Here is a 24,540-nt window from a genome sequence, read left to right as displayed (position 1 = left end):
GCCACAAACAGGTTCTGAAATTTCTGCAGAATCTACCCAACCACTGGACAAATCCAAAAATACTGCAGTGCCTGCTACAAAAAATACAGAAAAGTCAGAACGTGTTTATGTTCCACCTATGCCATATCCCGAAAGATTGAAGCCACATGCAAAAGATCAACAATTAACAGATTTCATGAAGACATTGGCTAAATTTCAAATTAATCTACCATTAATTGATGCAATCAAGAACATCCCCTCATATGCCAAGTTTTTGAAAGATGTGTGCACAAAGAAAAAGAAGCTTGTGGACTTCGAAAAAGTGATTCTCACAGAGCAGTGCAGTGCAGTTCTATTACAAAAGCTACCACCAAAGAAAAAAGATCCAGGGAGTTTTACAATTTCATGCACAATTGGAAATTCTGAGTTTAAACGTGCTTTAATTGATTTGGGTGCTAGTATTAATTTAATGTTTTTTTTCTATTTTTCAGCGATTGGGACAAGGAGAAATCAAACCAACATCAGTTATTTTACAGTTAGCGGATCGTTCGGTTGCTTATCCTAGGGGTATTATTGAAGATCTTATTATTAAAGGGGATAATCTTTACCTTCCTAGCAAATTTTGTGGTTTTGGATATAGATGAAGATATGCAAACACCAATTATTTTGGGGCGCCCGTTCATGGTAACTGCTAGAACTTTGATCGATGTGGAAGCTAGCACATTGACGCTTAAAGTATAAGAAAATTTATTGTGTTTAATTTATTTGAAGCAACTAAGAGGCCTAGTGATATGCAAGATTGTATGAAAGTTGACGTTTTAGAAGGCATCATGCATGCATATATTATGCCCAGTTTGACAGCAGATCCACTGTTAAAAGTTTTACATGGTTTTGAAGACACAAAAACTTTAGATGAAGAGGCTTTTGAGTATGTTACAGCTTTGGAAAGTGTCTTTTTACACCAGCCAAAGTGGAGGCACGTTTTTGAGAGTTTGGGAGAACCAAAAACGCCATTACAGCCTTCAAAAATATAGCCACCTAAGCTGGAATTGAAGCCATTACCAGCACACTTAAAATATGCTTATTTGGGTGCTAATTCTTCGCTGCCAGTTATTGTTTCTGTAGATTTATCTCCAATTGAGGAAGACAAATTGCTGCGTATTTTGAGAAATTTTCAAGATGCCATTAGGTGGACAATTGCAGATATTAAGGGGATCAGCCCAACACTCTGTATGCACAGAATTTTGATGGAAGAGGGTGTCAAACCCACCATTGATGCTCAACGCCGATTGAATCCGATCATGAAGGAAGTTGTTCGAAATGAGGTTATGAAGCTTTTAGATGTTAGAATGATTTATCCAATTTCAGATAGTAAATGGGTAAGTCCTACTCAAGTGGTACCTGAACGCACTGGAATTACAGTTGTGAAAAATGACAATAATGAGCTTGTACGTGCCTACACGTTTAACTACTAGGTGACGAATGTGCGTTGACTACAGGAAGATCAATACAGGTACTAGAAATGATCACTTTCCGTTACCCTTTACTGATCAAATGTTGGAAAGATTGGTTGGTCGGGCTTTCTATTGTTTTTTTAGATGGGTATTCAGGCTACAATCAAATTCCAGTTGCACCAGAGGATCAGGAAAAGACCACATTCACCTGCCCTTTTGGTACATTTGCTTACAGAAGAATGCCTTTCGAATTATGCAATGCACCTGCAACATTCCAACGCTACATGATGAGCATATTCTCAGGTTTGGTTGAACGAGTTGTTGAAGTATTTATGGATGCTTTTTCTATTTTTGGGGAGTCGTTTGATCATTGTTTGCAGAATTTATCTTTGGTTCTTGAGCATTGCAAGGAAACTAATCTGGTATTGAATTGGAAGAAGTGTCTTTTTATGGTTAAACAAGGAATTGTTTTAGGGCACTTAGTATCTAGCAAGGGTATTGAGGTTGATAAAGCTAAGATTGATGTTATTGCTAAATTGCCCCCTCCTACTACTGTGAAGAGCATTCGTTCGTTTCTTGGACATGCTGGATTTTACAGACGGTTTATCAAGGATTTCTCAAAGATTAGCCGACCTTTGTGTAACTTATTGGCTAAGGATGCATAGTTTGTTTTTGATGATGCATGCTTGGAGGCTTTCAACAATTTGAAAACACTCCTAACTTCAATGGTATATTAAATATTTCACCCTATTCTTAGTATAATTTGGTAATTATTTTGGTAGAATTTTGATACTTTGTTTTATATTCTCAATGTAGGATATTAGACTTCCTCTGGAGCAAAACATGATCAAACGGACAAATTTTGGAGTAATTCAAATTGGAGGACGTTCGTGTGTTCCTTAGCTTGTTCGTGTCAAAATCTCAACAATTTACACCAAGCAGTTATTTTCTGGAGATTAAATGAAGGAGTAGTGCGCGATGCTGGAAATTGACGTTTCTGGGCTTAAACTGCATTTTTGGAGCCCAAGATGACCTCAGATGGGTTTGTGGCCTTCTGGAGAAGTGTTCAGAATAGTCAAAGCTTTAAATACAGTTATTTTGGGCCGGTTCTGGAGTTGATATGGGTCCAAAACGTGGCTGTGCAAGATTTTGGGCGAATTTACCAAGTCAATTTAGGATTATGTTTCCTATTTTATTTTAATTTATTTAGTTCCCTAGTCTTACTCTAAGACCATTTTTTATTAGGAGTTTAATGAGGGTAGTATAAATAAGCCTTTTTGGCATACCTAGGGTTTCTAGAGAGAGGAGAGAACGCATGCAACTTTTGGAGAGAAGATTTTAGGCAAAGTTTAGAGATTTTCAGATTTTATTCTACAAGGTGTTTTCATTCTTTTTCTATTTCAATAAAGACTATGATTTTTAGTATGAATATGCGTAACTAATTCTTTTTGCTAGGATGAGGCCATGATCCTTAGCAAGAATATGTAGTCTCTTTTTAATTTGCTTATGAATTTATGCATGCAAGTTTTGGATTGTTAATCACTGTGCTTTAAACTATCTATTTGTCTTAGTGATTCGCGACCATTAGGATATTTAGGAAAGTTATTTGATGCAATTTTGACGAAGGGTTGTCCCTAAAATTGACTAAGGCTTCTTGGGATTAATATGTGTAACCTCTTAGTATGGACGACACGTTTTAAAGGTTATATGGTTTTTCAAAAGGTTTTCATAAAACTTAATGAGTCTTGCATGTTCACATTTGATCTGAACACCATGGACGGGTTGCATGTTAGATATACGTTCTATGTTGGAGGTTCCAAGTAGGATATACTCTAGGAAAACCTAACCTTCAAAATATACATGTATGGTTCGTAAGTAATTTAGAAGAGCTACATATGATTGTTAGGGTGATGGCGGAACCCTAGTACTTTCTCACTTTGAATTCTAAAAATTGTTTCCTTTATCCTTCTTTAAAGTTGTGGTTTTTAAGTAATTTTTATAATTAAATTCGTTTTTCTTAGTTTAGGTCATTAAATCACCTCTTTCAAAAGAAAAACTTTGTTTTAATTAATTAGTTGAGAATTGATTTCGCTTTGATCTCTTTAAATTAATCCTTATGGAGAAGGACCTTGCTTGAGCCAATTATACTACAATAACCTTGTTTCTCTTGCAAGTATTTTAGGTGTTTTTAACTCTTTTGCGCAGGTGGTAAAAATCCTATCAACTACATTCAAGTTTTTACTATTATATAACTTTATGTAGGCAACATAGGATTAAAAATTTGATTTCGTAGTAATAATTTTAGCTTAGCCCACCGACCGAATAATTTCTGACTACGCCATTATGTACTAACCATTTTAGTTAGATAAAATATGTACATTGAATAAGACTGACTAAATTAGTCGAAGGTTTGATGCTACGACCATATTAACAAAACCTTGGACTATAATTATTTTACACATAAAGAAAAAAAAAAAAAAAAAAAAAGGAACAACACAAACACCCGTCCATCAAATAAATCCATTACACCGCCATCAGTGGGCCTCCTCACCAATGCCTACACACCATCATTCTCATTGATTCTGATCAGTGGTAGAGCCAGAAATTTACAACGATGAGGTCAAAAAATAGTTTTCACAAATCGATCATACTTTTATTTAAAAATAGCTTTCAAATATATCAAAATGGAGATTACAAATAGAGTGTTTAACTTTCAGACCCAAATCCTACATACACCAATAGCTCTCACCCAAACAAAGAACAAATAGAGAAAACCAAAATACATACAAATTCCTCCCTCAAAAGCTATAAAACGTAATACCAATACGAGTGATTGCTCAAAAGAAAGCACAAATAAAGCAGCCCAAAGAAAATTAAAGGGCTAGGAACCAAAAGCATTAGAAGGATGGAACCATAAAATGGCAAATGGCCCACTAAATTTGGCCATAATTCATCTGCTGCTGGTGGTATGTCATAAGAGTAAATTTAGAAACTTGGGTCAAGGGATCTCGATGCACCTCTTTGGTTCCGCTACTAGCCGTAGCGGAGCCAAAACTTCATCGCAATGGGGGCAAAATTGAGAAATTTTCGATTTTTGATTACAAATAACTTCATTCACAAAATATTGTCTGATTATCACACTTGTGCTTATATATTTTATATTCAGTTTCCTATATACAATGTGAGACTAATGCACTCTGAGCATATATTGTTGGTACTTCACCTTTCTAAGCAAAATATGCATCTCGTCTATAATCTCTTATTGGTTACATTCCCTGCTTGGGGGATGAGTTTATTTTCCCTTTGTGAATAACGTATGTTGACTGTAAAATCTAATAATCAGAATCATTTATTTTATTAATCTTCATTTGAAGATCCTTTTATAAAAAATAATTTCAAATGGAGATCATATAGTCATTCAAATTTATTAACAAATCAACGATGTAGATAACAAGTAACATATTCATGTTAACCATCCATTTGTTTGCTTCATTTGGATGATTAAACGTTTTTCAATTCAAATGTTTTTTTTGTAGGAATGTTCTTCAAATGAAAAGTAGTAAATTAAACGATTCTAATCGTTAATTTCATTCAATCAGGATACGTTATTCGCATATTGAGGATATGTGCATCCCTCTCCTTTTTTTCTTGGCTTACAAAAGGGGAAGGGGAAATATGTCACGTTACGCCCCCACCCCTTTCCTCTGCTACTTCCCAAGAGGCTCGCAGCAGGGGAAGGGGAAATATGTCATGTTACGAAATTTTAGTTTAAGTGAACTTGTAACATCAAATGAATATGCTACGCTATGACGATCTTCCTACGCGTGCACACATGTCAGAATACCTGCCATTTTTTCCGGACAAAGTCAGAATACCTGCTTAAATTTGGACAATGCCAAGTTAATGCACGTGATAGGCGACGCCCCTATATAATAGCTCCTAGAGAACTTTTGTGCGAGCAATATGCCGTGTGAGTCACATGTACAATGTAACGTGGGAGATTAGTCTACCCACCCCGCCCTGTTGGTTCCATGATCTCAGATCCTATTGGAGATACTCATTTGCCATTTTAGCCATTTTAGATGGGGGCAAATTAATTATGAAAAGGAAATTTAAAAATTATTGTGTGTTGTTGCATGACAATGTAATTTACAAATTCACGTGTTAAATTTAGGATTAATATTAATAATTGTATGCGAGTTATAATTCTTATGAAGTTATCATTTCAGTGAACTTGTGACATAGAATCAATATGCCACGTTTTGGAGAAAGTTTTTGGTGTGTCGAAAACACAACTTGGTACACCAAGTGTCATAGTACAATTGGTTATTTATTTATTATTTATTAATTCTTTGTTGAAGTCAAAAAATGTCATATGCAAGCTCAATAAAGTCTTAAAATCTAATTGTCATACAAGCCTCAAGCCAAACCCAAAATACATGCCAAGGTGCTGAATCGAGAAGGGATTATATTCGTAATCATGTCATGCTACATTAATTAAGCCATACATTTGTTTAAATCACACCATGTTCATGCAAATCCATGAATATTTATCATGCCATGCCTTATCACATTAATAACTATTCACGCTAAAGTAAGCCCAAGTCACATGCTTGGGGCTTGTTAAGTGAATTGTGGTGTGGATGGTTATGGAAGTTTTATCGGACCTATGTGGAGTCAAGATTATGGAAGACTTTGTGTTGCTTGAGAGCCCAAAGATCTAAGCCCATAACCTTTGTAGTCCACGTGGGCAAGTTTGAGAGAGAACCAGCCTAGTTTTCTTCTTTCCTTAGCAAGCTAACAAACTTAGTTAGGAATAAACCAAGTCTCGAGCCTTAGAGTCACGTGAAAGCCTAGAAAACAGACATTTAATGAAGAGAGAGGCTGACTCTCCTTTTATAGCTCATGATGAAGATCAACGTCTGAAAGCCAGAAGACACTTTACTACAAGTAACGCTTGTGGAAAGCTGACTCGGGAAAGCCATGCCTCAGGAAGAAGGTCCAGCGCAAGTTTCACGAAACCAACGAGGCCTAGCTGCCTTGCACCAAAAGAGAAATGGCAGAAGAACTAGGGAGAAAGAGGAGGGAAGACCAAGCCTATAGATTCTTAGGAATCCTAGAAGGGACTCATTCACCTACAAAAAGAGAGATTAGAAGCCATTAGAAGGGGACATAATAACACAGAGGTTCAAACACTAGAGGGAGAAACTCATAATCATCTTCCCACAACCTTAGAGTTCTCCCCCAGACTTCCTTCAATCCTTTAAGTCAGGAAAAACCTCTTTAGAACCTAGGAAGCCCAGTTTATCCAACCTTGAACTCTATACAACTATGCAAACTCTCTTCTTCATGCTAAACTAATGAACTATTACTTCTACACCATGCTTCCCCTGAGCAAGTCATTATTTATTTAATCATTCTAATCTTCGAGTCATTGATCTAACCAGGATATTTCCAAAGACGAGCTAACTCTTTTTAGATATTTCGAGACATGGTACAAATCCAAACTAAGGGAGACAAGAGGACGTTCTCAAAGCTCAAGTCCACCTTGACCTAAAAGTCCCCCAACAGTTTTCAACAAATTGTATTATGACACTTAGTATATCAGACAGTGCTCCCGGCACACTAAAAAATCTCACGGCCTTCCTATTAATTTGGACAAGAAGATACAAATGACACCTATTAGTTCCATGATCTAAGGTCCATTAAAGCTACTAGTTCATTAACTTGGTCAAAATTTTGCCCCAACATTAAATTAGGTTCTATCGTAGTTATAAATTAGATTATCGTGTTCTTATATACATAATGTGTCTACAAAAGTTTGCGTTAATTGTGATTAAACTTGATAAACAGAAGTCTATTGGGCTACAAGAGGATAAAGTCCTATAACCCAAAGCCCACATAGCTTGGAGAGTCAAATTTTGACATATTAACCTAGAACAAGAAATAGAGTTCATTAACTACGAAAACTTGACATGAGTATTGCCATTGTGACATTGCGGTCTAATGGTGCAAATATCTTTTCCCACGGTAGTACAATATAGTATCCGAATGATGCATGATGGTGAATCTGTTCCATTTAGTTTGTTTTCCATAGCTATAACAATGGTTTGCTTTCGTGCAAATATGAACAGAACAAGAAAACATTGTGATTTGGTTACCATATTTTGCTTAGCTTATAAGAAGATTTCAATCTTGAATCCCTAACCAAGATTAGTAGCAATGACAACGAAGATTAACCCAAAAGATTTTCTCCATCTAATCACCAAAACCAAAAACAAAAAAATTACCACCAAGTGAAGTTGAACCTCTAATCAGTTAGTTGGACTCCCATTGTCAGCCACTCCAACCCCTAAAGCATCACCCAAATTCATTGTCCTTGTCATTGTTCTCCTCCCAATCCCTCCCCCGTTCCCCTTCCTCATCATTGCAGCAAACTCCCCATAATCTATCTGCCCATCATCATCCTGATCAATCTCCTTGATCATGTCCTCCAGATGCAGCTCCCCCAATCCAAACTCCTTGCAGGCTTGACTCAGCTCATCAATGGTGATGAACCCGCTTCCGTCCTTGTCGAAAAACGAGAACGCAGACAGCAGATTCTCCTCCCTCTCCAGCTTGTTCAAGTGCACCGTCGCCGCCAGAAACTCGCCGTAGTCGATCGTCCCGCTGTTGTCAATGTCAGCTGCCTCCATTAGATCCTTGATCTCAGACTCCATTAGCTCAGACCCCACTTTCCTCAGCCCCTCTTTGAGCTCATCAAACGTGATGCTCCCGCTCCCATCTGCATCAATCATCTTAAAAAGCTCCCTCAGCCCGCCAATCTCCTCCTCCGAGAGCCGCTCAGCGATCACTCTCAGCGCCATTTTCTTGAGCTTGTTCATGGCGGAGAACTCCTTCATCCTCGACAGGACAGCCGAGTCCAGCGGCTTATCGGGCGCAATCGTGTCATCTATGATCCACGGATGGCAAAGCACCTCATGGGCAGTGATTCTCTTCCTTGGGTTTCTCTCAAGCATTTTACCTAGCAGGTCTCGTGCACTTCCAGAAATCCCAGGCCACGGCTCGGACTCAAAATCCAACCTCCCCTGCAAAATCTGCCGGAAGATCCCAATCTCCGTCTCCGCCCAGAACGGCGGAACCCCACTTAGCAAAATGTACAGAATCACCCCTGCGCTCCACACATCCGATTCCGGCCCGTAGTGCTTCCTCAGCACCTCAGGGGCAACGTAATACGGACTTCCAACAACTTCAGAAAAGGTCTCACCGGGCTTGTAGAAAACAGAGAGCCCGAAGTCCGTCGCCTTCAGCGCCGCGTCCTCCTCCTCGCTTTCGAACAAGAAGTTCTCCGGCTTCAAATCCCGATGCATAACCCCAAGCGAATGACAAGCCTCCACAACCCCAACAATGGTTTTCAGCAGCTTCGCCGCCTCCCGCTCGCTGTAATGCCCCTTCTTCACGATCCTATCGAAAAGCTCACCGCCGCGGCAGAGCTCCATGACCAAATGGACGGCGGCGGCGTCCTCGTAGGTGCCGCGGATTCTGACGACGTGCGTGTGCTCGGAGAGGTGGTGCATGATCTGAATCTCTCGCCAGACATCCTCGAAGTCCTCCCGGCAGAGGAGCTTGCGCTTGGGGATGGACTTGCAGGCGTAGGGGTGTCCGGAGGAGATTTCGGTGCAGAGGTAGGTGGTGCCGAACTGGCCCTGGCCAAGGACTCTCCCCAGAGAGTAGAGGTCAGTGAGGTTCTGGGTCTTGTAGGGTAGGACCCAAGTCGTCGGCTTTAATGAGGATGTGGCGACGGAGCTTGATTTGCTGCTCATTGCAGTGAGATCTGAGAGCTCTGCTGCTTTGATGAAAATGGAGGACGATGACTGATGAACCAAGAATTCTGAAGGCCAAGAGCTCTCCTCTCTCTCTGCTAAAATTTTCAAACTTTTTCCATTTCTCTTCTTCTGAGAGACAGAGAGTCAGAGACTGCATCTGACCCAACTTTGTAATAAAAATTCTATTTTTACTGTCCATTTACCAACATTTGTACCATCCTTGTAAACTTGTAATAGAGCTGAGTCACGTGTCTTGTAGGCTCTACCTTTACATAGATGTGGTACAAATTGATGATGGGTGTAGAATTTCTCATTGTGTTGAATTACGTCAATATTTTTTATTAATTTTTTATAAAAAGAGAAAGGCAAAATAGAGAATGTGAGAGGAGGTATGGAAAGGGATGGAAAGACGAGAAGAGATAATCTTAGTCCATTGACAATTGAGACATGTAAGTGTAACGTAAAAAGTGTTACGCGGATAGTATCAATTTTACTAAAGAAAGAGTGACCTTAATGACACGAGTATACTATTATCTTGACGTTACAAAATAATAGATGACGTCGACGTTTTATTAATACAAGACATACAATGTATCATTAGCACAAAACATTCAATGGTGCTTTACTTATATAAATTTTTCTTTACGTAACTTTATATTAGTACAAAACGTGAGATGATAGTCTACTCAAACCCTAAAAGTTGCTGTCCAAAGACTTGAGTCTTGATAAGTTTTAGAAAAACTGGTATTGCCATCTTCTAGAAATCGTTTCAGTTTGCATTGTTTGTTTTCTCTCACATCTTTTTATTTGCTACGATGTTTCCTTTGGTTCAAGGAATTGAGATTCAACGGTATCTACTAAAAAAAAAAAAAATCTAAACCTAACAGCAGTGTTTGATGTTTATCAAATAAATGAGGTTGTTTGATTGGCTTAAAACCTTAAACTACAATTATTTAACAGACTTGGATAGGCATTGGTCTAGAATCATGTCAAAGTTTGTGTGCAACATCTCTGCTCCATGAGAATTTGTATATATATATATATAGAATTCTATATGTCTATATATAAATAAATATATAAAATAGTTGTTTGCCCTCCACGTTCCATACCCTTTTCATCTTCTCCTATTTTATGTGGTCACGATTAAACCACGTCAACATTTTATATTGATTTTTTATAGAAATAATAAGACAAAAAGCAATGGAATTATAAAATGTAAATATGGCTTAACCGTAACCACAGAAATAAGAGTGGGGATGGGAAGGGTATGAGATGGGGAGGGCAGACAATTCAGGTCCCTCTCCGAATCCCTTCCACCAAGTCTATCAATTTGGATCATTGAAATTTGATTCAACAACTACAAATAAGGGACCCCTTTAAAAGTTATAATAATTTTAGTCGTTGGATCAAATTTCAATGATCTGGATATGTAAACTTAGTGGAAGGGATCCGGAGAGGATCCCTTTCTCTTTAAGGGCATCATGTGGTCCCAAAGGCAAGGTCTTGGAAAGTTGATTTGGAATTTCCTGGTCATCAGTTTATGTATCAAGAATTCAAGATGAGATGTAATATCTACACACTTCTTTTTTACTTTTCACACACTTTTTATTAATTTTTGTCATTTGATATTCTTTAATTCGTTCGATCCTATGGTTAGAAATTAAGAGAGTGTGTGAGAAGTCCATACACCCCATCCAAGATTGGATAAATTAAATAATTGGAATAAGATTGTGAGTGCTACGAGGTGAAATAATGAACCAATTTAGTGGCGGGTTTGGTGAAGAAATTTGGATGTGGTGTGCTTTTAGTTACGGGTTTGTTACTTTTGTGTTGCGATGTCTTGGTTGTTTTCATCACTCAGTCGTTTTCTCTAGTGTTGCTTTTTTTGTAGCTGCTGGCAAGACTTTTGTGGCGATGATGGCGGAAGACGCTGCTTTTTGCAGTTGGAGATTAGAGATTTGGGTTTTCGTTTTAGTTTATTTAATTGGGGTGAGTTTTTATGTATATGTTTTACCCCAATGCATATGTGTATTTTGCCTTTGTGTTGGCCTGTAACCTTCTATCGAATTAATGAAATATACTTTTCAGACCAAAAAAACAAAAAAGAAGATCAGAACAAAACAAAACAAATAGAATTAAAAGTAACACTTGAGCAATCATTAGCGTGTTACGATCTAATAGTATATCTTTCAACTTATAAACATGTGATTTTGTAAGTAATTGATTGTCGTAATAGATGAGGTATTCTTTTTTGACCTACTGTGCTCCGAATTTAAACTCTTACTCATCTTCTTAGTTTAGAATATTGTTTGTAGTCAAATTAAATGTTAGATTTTAGATTATACTCCACTAAATAACAAACTGGATCAATAGTATATAAAAGAAAAAAGTATCACTTGAAAGAAAAAGAAAAAGATTTCATTATTATTTTTTTGCTAGGAAAAAAAACTTCATTAAGCTAAGTGAAAAACGCGGAAACACCCAGACCTATACAATAAAATAAAATCGCATAGTGTGCCTCCCTAGGAAGACTCTATCCCAGATACAAATGTTTTCAACGTTATGACCAATACAAAGGCTGTCAATGTCATGCACAGAAAGATTTTTACGTTTCTGTCCGATATGTTGGTTCCAAATTCCCCCAGACGAAAAGAAGAAAGGGTTGCCATGCATTTTCCATATCTTAAATTATGACTGCTTTACTTTTTCTTACAAAATCAAAGTAGGTATTGCATGAGAGAGGATCTTCATCGGATCCTCTTTGTGATGATCTCAAAGATCTTCTAATTATATTCGTTTATCGTATATCATGCGGTCAATTTTTATCAAATACTATTTATATTTAATTTTAAATAAAAAAAATTATAATAATTTCTGACCACACGATATATGATGAACAAATATAATTGAAGGATCTACAGAATCATCACAAAAAGGATTTGGCGAGGATCCTCCTGGTATTGCATGAAAGGCCTGGCTGGCCACGCATTTTCATATGTTTATTTAGTAAACTGCCGATTTACCCCTGAATTATCACCCAACTTTCGATTTCCCCCTGAACTTTTAAATTGGAAAATTATGGACTTAAACTATTTTTTTTGGCCGATTTCCCCCTACCGTTAGTTTTTCATATATTTCATCAAAATTAATGTAAACTCTTATCATGTGCAAACCGCGTAACTCTCATTTGTGGACAAAAGCGTCACTTCACTAGACATTCAGACACAAAAGCTATAGAATCACACATATTTGCATAGGTTTATATTTTAGAAATCTAAGGTTTTCAATTATTTTAAAGAATGAAGCGACCAAACTACTCCTACATGTTGTGCACCTGCTTCTATTTAATAGAAATTTGGATGGAATGAATGAAAAATTAACAGCAGGGGGCAAATTGGCCAAAAAAATTAGTTTAAGTCCTTAATTTTTCAATTAAAATGTTCATGGGGGAAATCAAAAGTTTACTATATGTTTATTATACTTCTTTTTTTTTTTTTTTTTTGGTAAAAAGTTACTTCTTACTAATAACTGTAAACATACATACAAGCAAACTAAAGCCCCAAAACTAACATACAAACAAACAAAAATGGCCCAAAACAAACACACAAACGGGGCAACCAACAGTTAGGCCCACACATCAAAATGAAGCAACAGAAACCAAGTTTCTACTGCTATCGTCGTCGCCACAGAATTTCCTGATCCGTCCAAATCCTTGCCTGTAATCAAGCAACGCCTCTTCGATTGCAACATCCAACTCCGATTTGCTTCCTAAGCACAACCACAAAGCAAGGACAACCGACAATTAAACGAGAGAAGCCAACTTCCAAGATGAAGCCCATGGAAAACCACGAGCGGCATTGCCGATAAAGGCAAACAACAAAGAGAAGGCGGTGGTGTTGAAAACACCTGAGTAGGTGGAAACACCAGAGCTCTACGCACGATCTCAAAAATATTCATGATTGAAAATAAAAAAATGGATGAACAAGGAGGAAGGATAAAAAGTGGGGAAAAACAGTAGAAGCAAGGAAAAGAGAAGAGAAGGAAAGAATGGGGGAAATGGCGATCGACCTCGGCCGAAGCTAGGGTTGGCGGCACTGGATTTGCTCAAATTGGAAAGCCTCACACAAAAAGGTGAGAAATACTCTCAATAAAGGAGAAAGACTCTCACTTGGAGAGAAAGACGCCGGTTCCTAAGTTTTCTTTGTCATTGAGGCAAAGTTAAGAGAATCTCCAATGCAAGACTCAAATTCTAGACCTAAATTCTTACATTTGGGTCTCAAAAAAGGTAGTGAATTTATATATTTTAGTTTTCATATCCATGCAAAGACTCAAATCGTAAAACATATTTTGAGTTTTAAGATTTGAGTATTTGCATTAGAGGAGAAAAAATGGACTCAAAATTCAAATTTTGGGTTTTATCAATTTAGGTATGTGCATTGGAGATAGTTGAAGTCAAAACTCAAATCGTATTTTTCTTGGTTGAATAAAACTTTACCTTGTTGCATGAGCTCCACCAAAGGTCAGAATCTCATAATGGAACTGAAATTGGGTCTCACTTTACCTAAAAACTCAAATATGAGTTTCAAGTCTCATGTGCATTGGAAATGCTCTAGGATTCACATTAAAAGTAGTTTTCTTGTAGTTTTCTAGCAAAATTAAATTGATCGCTAAAATCTAACCGAAGTTTAGACTTATTCATTGAACTAATAATTCGTTACTTGAGATATCTAAATTTAACAAAACCCGGCCCATTGATTATGTTGCAGAACACAAAACCCACGATTGATCGTGAGATTTCAGTCTAGTTTAGGTTTGGTCCCTGAACTTTTCCCACAGTTTAAATTGGTCCATGCAATTTGACTTTTGTTTTTAGTTTAGTCTTTGCCATTTCACTCTAACATAATTCTCGACGAAAGTTAACGGTATAGACCAATGCTGCACGTTTTGATCTTTACTTTCTAGAAGAAAAGAGGAAAATTTCTTGTACATTCTATGTTCATGATGCAAGAAAAGATGGAATAATCGATTGGAGCAGTGAAACAAAAAGACTTTCAATACTTAGTTACCATAAAAACAAAACTTGGATACAACTCAATTTCCTACTCCAAATATTTTACAAGCTCATTATGTTCGTAACGCCTTGATCCAATCAATTTCGAGCTTGAAATCACCCGCTCCGGTTCTAGCACCTGGGAGACCACCTTCTGCATTGACCGATAGAGACATCCCAACGACGCGAGAAGGATTCATTTCCATTTCTGCATCTATAACATTTCCTCTCCATGTTGGTAGATACCGAGCAAGAGGAATCTGAAACATCAAACATGATCAACAGAACGCAATTGAACTGTTTCTACCATTGGAACAAATTTATAGATGCACTGACAAATGGAAAACTAGTTCAGTGTTTTCGGAGTTTCCTCTCCTGGTGTTATCATATCGGAATTGAATGGTACCCTAAGATAAATTGAATTTCATGTTTTTCGGGTTTGAATTTCATGTTTCTTTGGGATCTCAAAAGACAAACCCAAGAAACATGAAATTCTTGGCTCCCTAAGAGGGCCGGGTCCATCATATCACGTTTCTAATCACCAAAGGTTGAGGTAAGTAGAACTTGCCTTTGCAATGTACCAGTTGTCTTTTGGTACAAAGACAAAAGCCTGCCACGAATTATCTTCTTCTTGCCCAGGCGAATTTACCCAATTTTCTGTATAGATCTACATATGCAAGAACCACATCAGTTAGAAAATGACAAACAAAGAAGTATGGATTTACTTGTCTTACATTCCAATTCCTCGAAAATACTCACCGTAGATATGTAGCACCTTCCATCTCCTTTAACTTTCAGTGCTATGGTATCGTATGGGTCCAAATCAATGAAGCCGTCAAACTGCAGAAGACACAAATAAAGATTGAAATGGTGCCTACTATATCCTGTCTTTGGTGGACTCTATCTATATCATTATGATGTAAGCTTGAACCCAAAATTTGCTTTATGGTCATCGCACATATGCGTAACAAATTTTTCACGTCCAAGGGAGTCAAAAACTGGAAACCAAAGATCTTCACTCATCAAAAGTGAAGAAAAACCACAATAAAACACATGCATGCACGAAATTAAAATCAACAAACAACAATTTACTGTGACTTAGCTAATAATTTGACACTGTATGGAACATCTACAGAATAGTAATATTTCAAATATCATTAGCAAAACTCTTCTGTCTTCATTTCTTATCTGCATACCTATAATGTTGGTATACTGTTCACAGCTCACCTTTTTGGACCGCATTCCACAAAAACCGCTCCTGTTTATCTTCAATTTTGCACCCTCAATGAAATCCAACGAAAGGTTACCCGAGAAAATTCCTAAAAATTTAAAGGAGAATTGTTTCAGAAGGTAAGTGCATATCAGCTATTGGTAACAGTAGATATCATGAGAGCTGGTAAGCTAGTAGCATAACATGGATTCATAAACTTTGCAATTCCAGAAGTTAGTGCAATGATTGCTCTTATCTGATATTAATTCGTAGTTTCATGCTCTTCATTTCTTGAAAGATCTTGCTTAACTTTTTCATGTTTGAAAGTTATGTTTACAGGAAAAATAGCTTAAATCAGTAGCTGCTAGCTATAGAAAATATTTGGTATGCACTATCCATTACCAGTGGGTCCATTTTCATTATCTGGGATCTCTAAAGATGCCGAGGACAACCCTGCAAAAGAAATAGGTGATGATAGTACATTAGAATCTCAACAACTGTACATCCAAAATGAAAGTGAACAAAAAAAGCAGTGAAACCTATAAAACAATTTATATGAGAGGAAGCTACAATTCCATCAACTGATACAAGCAGAAGTTCATACACGGAAAAACTCCACTATAAATCATAACTTTAATCATATGCAAGGAGATTAAATAGCTAAGCATAATTCCCAACTGCTTAGATTTTTCTTATACATTCATAAAAGGAGACATCAAAATTATGTACATCGATACCTCCGTATTCAGAGTCAGAATATAGATGCCACTTCTTGAGCTCGTCCTTCGAATTGAAATTAAAAATAAATCTCTCAGTTGGAGGCACCAGGTCATCAACGTTCCATGTAAGTGCTAAAATTGGCATTCAATGTACGAAACCAGGATAATGTTAATTCAAATAAATTGTTTCGATATTGATAACTTCACACAAGTTTCATAACTTCATCTATCAATGTCGAAAGGCCAAGCATCTGCACTCATTTACTGATATGAAAACAATTAGACTTTACCCATATAACTAAAGGAACACAAATGCAGAAATGCTTGGCCATCATAATTCTTTTGGTGCTAAAGTGTTAATGTACCATTAAGGCATTAATCATGATCTTAAATATAATCAAACATAGTAGGTGACATATTTTATATTCTCCGACTTTCTAGAATTATATGTAATAAAGTAAGTATAAACAAATCAACGCATTTGACTCCCCAGGACAAAAAGAAATAAGCAGAGGGACCAATTTTATGGAAGGTAAGGCAGTTACACAAATTTCATATACATGAGAGTCTCTACTGTATCATGGCAGGAGATGGAGAACAAAGAAACAGATGGCAACAATACCTTTCTTGGTTGCATTTAAGGAAGCTTGCAATATCCCTCGAAACCTGGACATTTCTCTTTCCACAAAATTTCTACATTAACAAAAAAGCCAAATGATGTAGAAATTTCAGCAAGTAATAATACAGAAACAGTATAACGAGCGAGAAGAAACACTCTTGACCAGTATGATTGGAGTTCCATTGTGTATAAAATGTCCCTTTGTTTTCCAACGTAAACAGTATGCTTGGATGAAGTACCAAAGAACTTCACGATGAGATTTAAGTGTGGAGATATTTTTAAGTGATTTGTTTGGCTAAAACCTAAACATGATAGCATTTACTGTGGGGGCTCTAATACATGAGAAGTAGTTCGGTATGTATATAGTGATGTCCCCATATATTCAAATGCATATGCACATATATTAAACAAATCATCTCAAGATTAGGAGTGAACTCATTACGACAAAAATAGGCTATAAAGGGTCTCAATACTTAAGTGGGACATTATCTCAAACACCATATAGACAAGTTGGGATACCCAATCAGAACTTACAGAGTCAAACGCAAAGTTCCAGAATCTATGTGCACCAAATTCATATTTCATTTACATACACACACAGATCACATCCACATTCCCACCTAAACCCAAATCTCATATACAAGTACTACATCTCAACACAGGGTAGATGCACATTTGAATTTCCACCGCATATGAATTGTCCGAATGATTTCCAAAATTATAAGAATCCAGAAATTTATAAATTAAATTGTATAAACTCTGAATTATCAGATGTAACCAATGAAATCGAAAACTCTTTAGTTAGGAATATTTAGTTTTCCAAAGTTGCCTAAAACTAGAGCATTAAGTAGCTGCATAATGCCTATGCACCCTAGTGTGGGTTCGACCCCTACCGATCACCCTCCCAACCTAACATTCAACAATTTAACCCACTAAAACTATCGTTTGTCGGAAAAAAAAAGAAAAGAAAAGAAAAGAAAACAGTAGCTGCATAATTATACCGGTTTGAAGTTTAGTTTCTGATTAATTCAAATAAAACAACAATTCCTTGATCTCTGCAGTTCAAAACAACAAAATTCTACTTAAAATCCAATATAATAAAAAAAATTACAGCAACCCATTTACGTAGTTTACCCAATAAACAAAACCCATGAAACCCCATTTTACATTTGCTGGGTTTTGCCTGAGAAAAACCCGTCCAGCATCCATAAATCCACAAGTACGAACTATGAGAAACAAAAACGATACAGAGAAATAAAACCCATTTACGAAAAATTTGAATGGATTTAGAATTTGCAGTCTGTAATTGTAGGGAAGAGAGAGCTTACCGAAGCTAGTTGGATTTCTGCACCGAATAGAGTCACCGAAACTCCCACCGAATCCAGACACTTGAGTGGAGCCGTTTTAACTTGTAAGATTCAAAGGGTTTCCAAAACAAGATACGGTGCGGTTTGGGGGTTCAATTCTCCTACACCAAAAAAGTGTGTCCTCTTGTGACCTATCGTAGGAGTTTGCTTCGTATGTTATTGTTACCATACTTAAATGTCCAGCCTAATGAGAAAGCATAAGCCATGTAATGCGCATACGTAATAATTTGGTATCGAATTTACGATTTATAAGATTTGAATGTAAAATTTCTCACTTATAAAAGTAATAATACGAGGCGTTGTAAAAAAAGGAACATGTTTACTTATTTAGAATAAGGACAATCATGAATAGGGGAATGAAAATATAACGGGGTGATTTACTAGTCCTCTCATTTTGATCCTTATTTTTGTAGGAATTGGATTACAGAATTTCAAGATGGAACCAATAGTTATACTATGTTTAGATGAAAAAATTTTACATTACTAAGAGCATCTCCAAAAGAGATGTCTAAATTAGCAATAACAGTAAAAAAAGACAGCTGCAATGTTTTCCAACCGAGAAGTCAAATCTGATGTGGCATGACATGTAATAGCAGCTCTCCCCCTTGTTGTCAAATTTGGCAGCAGTGTCAAATTTTTTTTTATTAATTTTTTTTATCAGATCTACACCAATTGTTATCGGGAACTTCAAGCTTGTGGGTTTTGTTGGGGGCAGTCGGGCTGGTCGCCGCAGCTGAGATCGGGTTTGAGCTTCGCTGGAAATGTGGGTTCGCCTTGGTCCTTAGTTCCAGCCATGAGTGAGCAGCAAAGGGACTGGCTTTAGTGAGAGGTTAGCAAGGAGAGAGATTAGACCTCTTGGGATGGTGAGTTTTAGGGTTTTAAAACGCCACAAAGATGATAGGAGAAGTCTAGAAAGAAGAGGCATAAAATAATAGTTTAATAAAATAAAAAGAAAAGAAAATAGTGTAATAAAATAATATTTAATTTGACATATTGAGTGGAGAGTAAAATTTTGAAAGATGTCAAAATGCTACATAGGTTGTCAAATTCAAATTTTATGTTCAAAATTAGACAATTCCTTTGGAAATGCTCTAAGGAATTTAAAATGATGAAATTTTAGTAATCGTAAAGAAATAAAGAATAAGAATGGTTTCGATTCTTTCTTTTTTTTTCTTTTTTTTTCTGCACGGTTAACAACGGGGTTAAACATTCAACGTATAGAAGCTATTGTATATCATCTTCTCCTAGAGCATTAGGTTCTCTAAAAATTGTTAATATGATAAACACATGAGAGATAGCTACGTGAGAAAATATGCTGGTTGTATATGTGCAAGAATTTTCATAAATCGCATAAACTGGAAGAGTGGAAAAAGATAAATCCTCCCTCATAGCAATATGCCTTTGAATCCTCCTCTCATGGTTTGTTCATATGACCAAAAACGTGAGAGATGGCTTTGAAAAAGTGTAAAATAAATATAGCTAGAAACCCTTTGCATGCTATAATTTTTCAACGATTTACAGAAACTAGACAATTGAAATAAGAGCATACAATGATTTTTCCACAAATACATAAAACGAATAGTGATAGCATATATCCATTTATTTATTTATCATATTAATTAAAGATAAAAGAACAACTAAACATTCATATTGAATCTGACATGTATATTACAATGAAGTTAAAGAAAATTAAAAGAACCAAGTATATATACATTGATGAAACTAGTAACGTATCCATAAACACTAGCAAGCTCTAAAACCCTCCATGACTCCATCAAAGCCAGATCATCTACAAACGAAAGATAAGTACATTCCAAAGTGATTTTTGCACACCCTTTTTAGCTTCTCATTCTATTTGGATTCAAAATATTGGGTTTGGACTGAGTGTGACTTTGAGCTTGGTCCACTCGGCCCAAAATGAAGACCTTCAGTACCCAGGATAGCTCTTCGAGACCACGTCAGCCCAAGGCGGGGTAGCCAAATCCTAATCAATATTTGACTCTTGTGGAGTCAGGTTGGATTTGGTTGAGTCCTAAATCGAGTAAAATTGTTAAGAATCAGGATGAACGTTGATAAGATTCATAATATTCCAAGAATTAACGTTCATAGCTGATCAAGACCAAGAATGAATTAAATACAGAAAATGGACTAGGTTCAGAGTCCGAAGTTTCGATAGGAGTGGCCAAGTCCGATCCAGAGATCAGAATGAAATGGTATTGGATCAAGGGATGTTGAAGGAATACAATCTAGATATGACTCTACCGCGACATAAGGTGATCAGCATGAAAACCACTCCTATAAATAAAAGAGGTTCTGCAACATTTGGGGATCTTCAACTTAACACACAAACGCGCTGCGCAAATTCTCGCTCTATGCGAAACCCTCTCATCTTTGAGAAAAACCGTAATCTTCCTAACTTCATCAAACACATCTTCTAGTTTGTATAAATAGCACTGTGCTTGACAACCGACGACATTTATAGATTGTATAAACAACACTGAATCCGTAGAGTCATGCGATCGAGGAGCACCTTCCAGTTTGTAGAAACAACACTACTTCGACCTTGGTTGACTACCTATCTAAGTTGCTACCAACAAAGAATCTTTGAGTTCTTGTTGAAAGATGTCATCTCACTAGCCTTCTCGCCTGAAGTGAGGTGTTCCTAGTTGGTGTTCGGCACATTGAAAGCCGAACCTCATTTGAACTTCGAAGTAACTAGCAACTTTATCTTCTGGTTCTAGAGCCCAAAGACCTAGATGAGTTTCTTCCTCGGTCGTAATCACTCAGATAACAGAAGTCAGTAGCACATTTGACACCACCACAACATTCACTTACTCACCGATCGAGCTCAGTCAATGAGTTGGCATGCCCCGCATTCAATCGAATGACGTAGTTAGCTCATTAGCTATTTGGCATGCGCGCCAAGTAAGCTAAGTAGCTTTTAGGGTCAACACATACACTCTTCATTATTTATGGCCATTGAATTGAATAAATAAAAAAGAATCATCGGCCAAGATAAACAGGAGTATGTAAGAGGCTAAAAAGGTGTGTGAAAAGCACATCTATATTCATAGTAATATAGGCCACATTTGATATAGGGGGCTAGACTTGACTAGCTAGCTAAATGACTAGATTTCATGTACCATCAATGAAGAATATGATATGATATTCCATCTTGAAGAATTTAAGATGGAATATTCCTAAGAGGTTATGCCAAAAACTTATCCCATTAATCCCCTGAATCCCCTTTTAAATTGTGGGAATAGGGAGGATATGTTTAGGCATCACTTATGAGTAGTCCATATTAAGCCTCCAAATTAGAAGACAACACTCATAGTCTTCCTTCATTGCACAATAGATCTTGTTATTTAGCTAGTCCAACCTAGTCTAGCTTAATCCTCCATAACAAATATGGTCATATGTTACATTTATAAGCTCTTAATCCCATCCTAGCTATATTTACATCATCACCAATATAAAATAAACTCGTAATCGGAAAACTATACCATCATCCATAATCAAAAGCGAGGATATATAACAATCAGGAGGAGTACTGATGATTAGGAAATTTACATCAATCAACTTCCTAGTCTCCTAGGTTACAAAACCTGTCATCACAGAAAAAATACTAGCACAATATAAGATGTGTATTATCAATGTCTCTATCTTGCAATAACCGCTCGCTAACCAACATGTGAGAGATGATTATAAGATTAGTCTTATATACACTCGTTGCATGCAAGAATCCACAAAAATGATTATAAGATGAGTGTTACATACACTCAATTGATCCAAGAATCAACAATAGCATAAACCTCACAAGCAAAAAGATAGAAAAAACTAAATATATCCATATATTTATGATATGAGTTAAACGGTAAAAGAACAACTAAGCATCCCAAACCTCGTACTGGACACATTCAGTATGCATACATAATGAAGTTAGAGAAAATAACAAAGCACACACACAGACACATGTATTTATTACACCACCAATATGATAACTATACTCCCACCCTTGTCTAATTCAGAACAACTACCTACTCTAATAACCCAAAGCGAAGAGTAAGAAGTAATTGGAATGAGTATCCCAAATCATTTGTTTAGGGAAACTTATATCAAACCTTTGAGCTATAGCCATATAAGATTCAGTATACTATAAACGTAATTTGGATGATCTAGCATCATACTGTGTAACAGTGAAAACGAAGATAAATATATAAGAAGAACAATGAACATAAGGATTTATTTTACATGGTAAAATCGCACATATAATGGGGAAAATTTATCGCACACAGCCGAGAAAGAATCCACTAATTAAGGAAGACTTTTATAAGACTCAAACATAGACTTACTATACTTAAAGTTCTCTTTTGTACTTCTTGTTCTTGTAGCACGAGGACCTCACAAGCAAAAAGGATGCACACTGCTTTTTCACATAGATGAATGTTTATGAATGAATATGTTCTAAAATATACATGATATCTAGGTTTATAAAGCCTCATGAAGTTTGCTCTCAATGAAACTCACTTTTGCTCTCAAATGCAATACAAAACTCTAGGGTTCTACAATCTTTTCCTTGCGTCACCAGGTGATACATTCCTATAATAACTTTATATTTTTCATATAAACTACAGATAAAAGGACAACATGCATAAAGCATTCCAAACCTCAAATCGTTTACCTTAAAAAAAAAACCTCAAATCAAGAAGCATGCATAAATTACTAATTAATTGAAAGAACTATTAACCAACTATATATACATGATAAAACTAGTTGATAATTGCCATATATATAACCTGTTAAGTCATCAACCCTATCCAGCTAAAAACCCTTCACCAAAAGCCTTGACGATTACAAAAGATAAGTAACTCCGTTCCAATCATACTTCTTTACATCGATATCATATGAAGAAATTAAATTCCGGTGCCATGCACCCTTGACCCTGGCTTAATTCAGGAGAACTCCAGATATCATCCATAAACAAAAGTAGGGAAAAGTGATTGGAAGGACTAGCTTCCCGAATCATCCGATTGGTTCGAACCTCCACGTTGTGTTTCAACTTGTACAGGGCATCCCTGTACTCTTCTAATTCTTCCAAACTACTCATCATCCCAATCCGCCTCTCCCACCACCCATAAGAACACCCTCTTTCCCGTCCTTCTCCTCCATTATTATTACTATTCTTCCCACCCTTCAGTACTTTCGCTTCCTTCAAGCGTCTCGAAGCTTCCACATAATCCTCTATTTGTTTCTTACTACTAGAATGGTGAATGTTGTTGTTTTGGAGATGATTATCTGGTTGACCTGCAGGTAGTAAGGAGGTATTTTCGCCAAGGTAGCGGTCAATGACAGCGTCAGGGGAGGGGCTTCCGAAGCAGAAAACCTTGCCATTGCTTGACACGACAATTGCGGCCGTCTCTGCACCAGTCAAAACGCTGAGTTCCGCGGCTTTATTGAAAATACCCCTTTTGCGCTTGGAGAAGGTCACGTGACGCTTGTTCTTGTCTTCAACTCTCTTGATTTCAACCCTTCTTGGACCTTCCCTCTCCTTTTTCCCATTAGCAATATCTTTGTCTGTGATCTTATTATTAGGACCCTTAGCCATTGTTAGAAATAGCAGTGGTGATATTAATGGAAAACCCTAGACGGAATGAGAACTAATGGCAAACCCTAAAGGGAAGGAAACTAAAGGCAAAATCCTAGAATATTATTGTGCAATCTTGGAGAGAATATGGCAAACCCTAGAATATTGTTGAGAAATTTTGGAGAGAATATGGTAAGCTCTCTAGACTTTGGTATGTCTTGTTATGAAGGTAACTGGTATATATAATGGTAAGAACCGGTGACATGGTTGTGAAGCATAAGATCAAGGTGGGATTTTGGGTCGGTGATCTCTAAAGTTTAAGCTAAAAATATGGATACAAAGATATTACAAATCTCTTAATCCTGTTTTGCACTCAACCAGAGTACTTAATCTCACCCAAAAATATGCACTTACCTTTTTTTTGTGATAATTACCTACTTTCTATGTGATTTTATGCTTATGTGATTCTAGCCCATTAATCCTAGTCCTTTTCCTATCAATGTTACCGAAGTTTCTACCCCATTACCCTAATCCTAATGCCTTTCCTATCATTACCACTCAAGTTGCTAGCCCATCCCTAATCATAACTCTTTTCCTAACAATATGTGTCGGCCTTGCATGTTTCACCTTGTAGAGCCACACTAAAGGCTACGGTGGGCTGTAGCTCAGGGAGAGTTTATTGTAATATGTATGTGCTTTAGTGTATAACCTAATATAATATACAAAAAA

At 36.8% G+C, this 24,540-nt stretch overlaps 3 protein-coding genes across 4 annotated transcripts; all 3 read right to left on the bottom strand.

The window, feature by feature from the left end:
• Window positions 1-7,476: 7,476 nt before the first annotated feature.
• On the bottom strand, window positions 7,477-9,497 carry LOC137707591 (calcium-dependent protein kinase SK5-like). The gene has a single exon (XM_068446493.1). The coding sequence runs from the start codon at window positions 9,254-9,256 to the stop codon at window positions 7,748-7,750; it is 1,509 nt and encodes a 502-aa protein (XP_068302594.1). The 5' UTR covers window positions 9,257-9,497; the 3' UTR covers window positions 7,477-7,747.
• Window positions 9,498-14,228: 4,731 nt separating this feature from the next.
• LOC137707592 (probable complex I intermediate-associated protein 30) lies at window positions 14,229-18,298 on the bottom strand. 2 transcript variants are annotated; one of them, XM_068446494.1, is made up of 8 exons: window positions 18,186-18,298; window positions 16,861-16,931; window positions 16,257-16,370; window positions 15,922-15,972; window positions 15,537-15,628; window positions 15,069-15,149; window positions 14,878-14,976; window positions 14,229-14,569 (listed from the first exon to the last, which is right to left on the bottom strand). In XM_068446494.1, the coding sequence occupies exons 2-8, from the start codon at window positions 16,910-16,912 to the stop codon at window positions 14,384-14,386; spliced, it is 675 nt and encodes a 224-aa protein (XP_068302595.1). In that variant the 5' UTR covers window positions 16,913-16,931; window positions 18,186-18,298; the 3' UTR covers window positions 14,229-14,383. The 2 variants fall into 2 exon arrangements, with proteins under 2 accessions (XP_068302595.1, XP_068302596.1); XM_068446495.1 differs by lacking the exon at window positions 18,186-18,298 and adding an exon at window positions 17,859-17,878.
• Window positions 18,299-23,127: 4,829 nt separating this feature from the next.
• LOC137709072 (agamous-like MADS-box protein AGL29) lies at window positions 23,128-23,832 on the bottom strand. The gene has a single exon (XM_068448211.1). It carries the CDS (start codon window positions 23,830-23,832, stop codon window positions 23,128-23,130), a length of 705 nt encoding a protein of 234 aa, XP_068304312.1.
• Window positions 23,833-24,540: the final 708 nt, after the last annotated feature.

The sequence above is a fragment of the Pyrus communis genome, chromosome 11, assembly GCF_963583255.1.
Source record: "Pyrus communis chromosome 11, drPyrComm1.1, whole genome shotgun sequence".
NCBI lineage: Eukaryota > Viridiplantae > Streptophyta > Magnoliopsida > Rosales > Rosaceae > Pyrus > Pyrus communis.
This window is presented reverse-complemented; position numbering and strand designations above follow the sequence as displayed.

Excerpts from the sequence above, each read along its gene's own strand:
- LOC137709072 (XM_068448211.1), bottom strand. The coding sequence starts at position 23,832 with ATGGCTAAGGGTCCTAATAATAAGATCACAGACAAAGATATTGCTAAT.
- LOC137707591 (XM_068446493.1), bottom strand. The coding sequence starts at position 9,256 with ATGAGCAGCAAATCAAGCTCCGTCGCCACATCCTCATTAAAGCCGACG.
- LOC137707592 (XM_068446494.1), bottom strand. The coding sequence starts at position 16,912 with ATGTCCAGGTTTCGAGGGATATTGCAAGCTTCCTTAAATGCAACCAAG. Across the intron at positions 15,973-16,256 it reads TTCTGACTCTGAATACGGAG|GGTTGTCCTCGGCATCTTTA; the intron begins GTATCGATGTAC and ends TTTCTTTTGCAG. Across the intron at positions 15,150-15,536 it reads GTGGAATGCGGTCCAAAAAG|TTTGACGGCTTCATTGATTT; the intron begins GTGAGCTGTGAA and ends TGTCTTCTGCAG.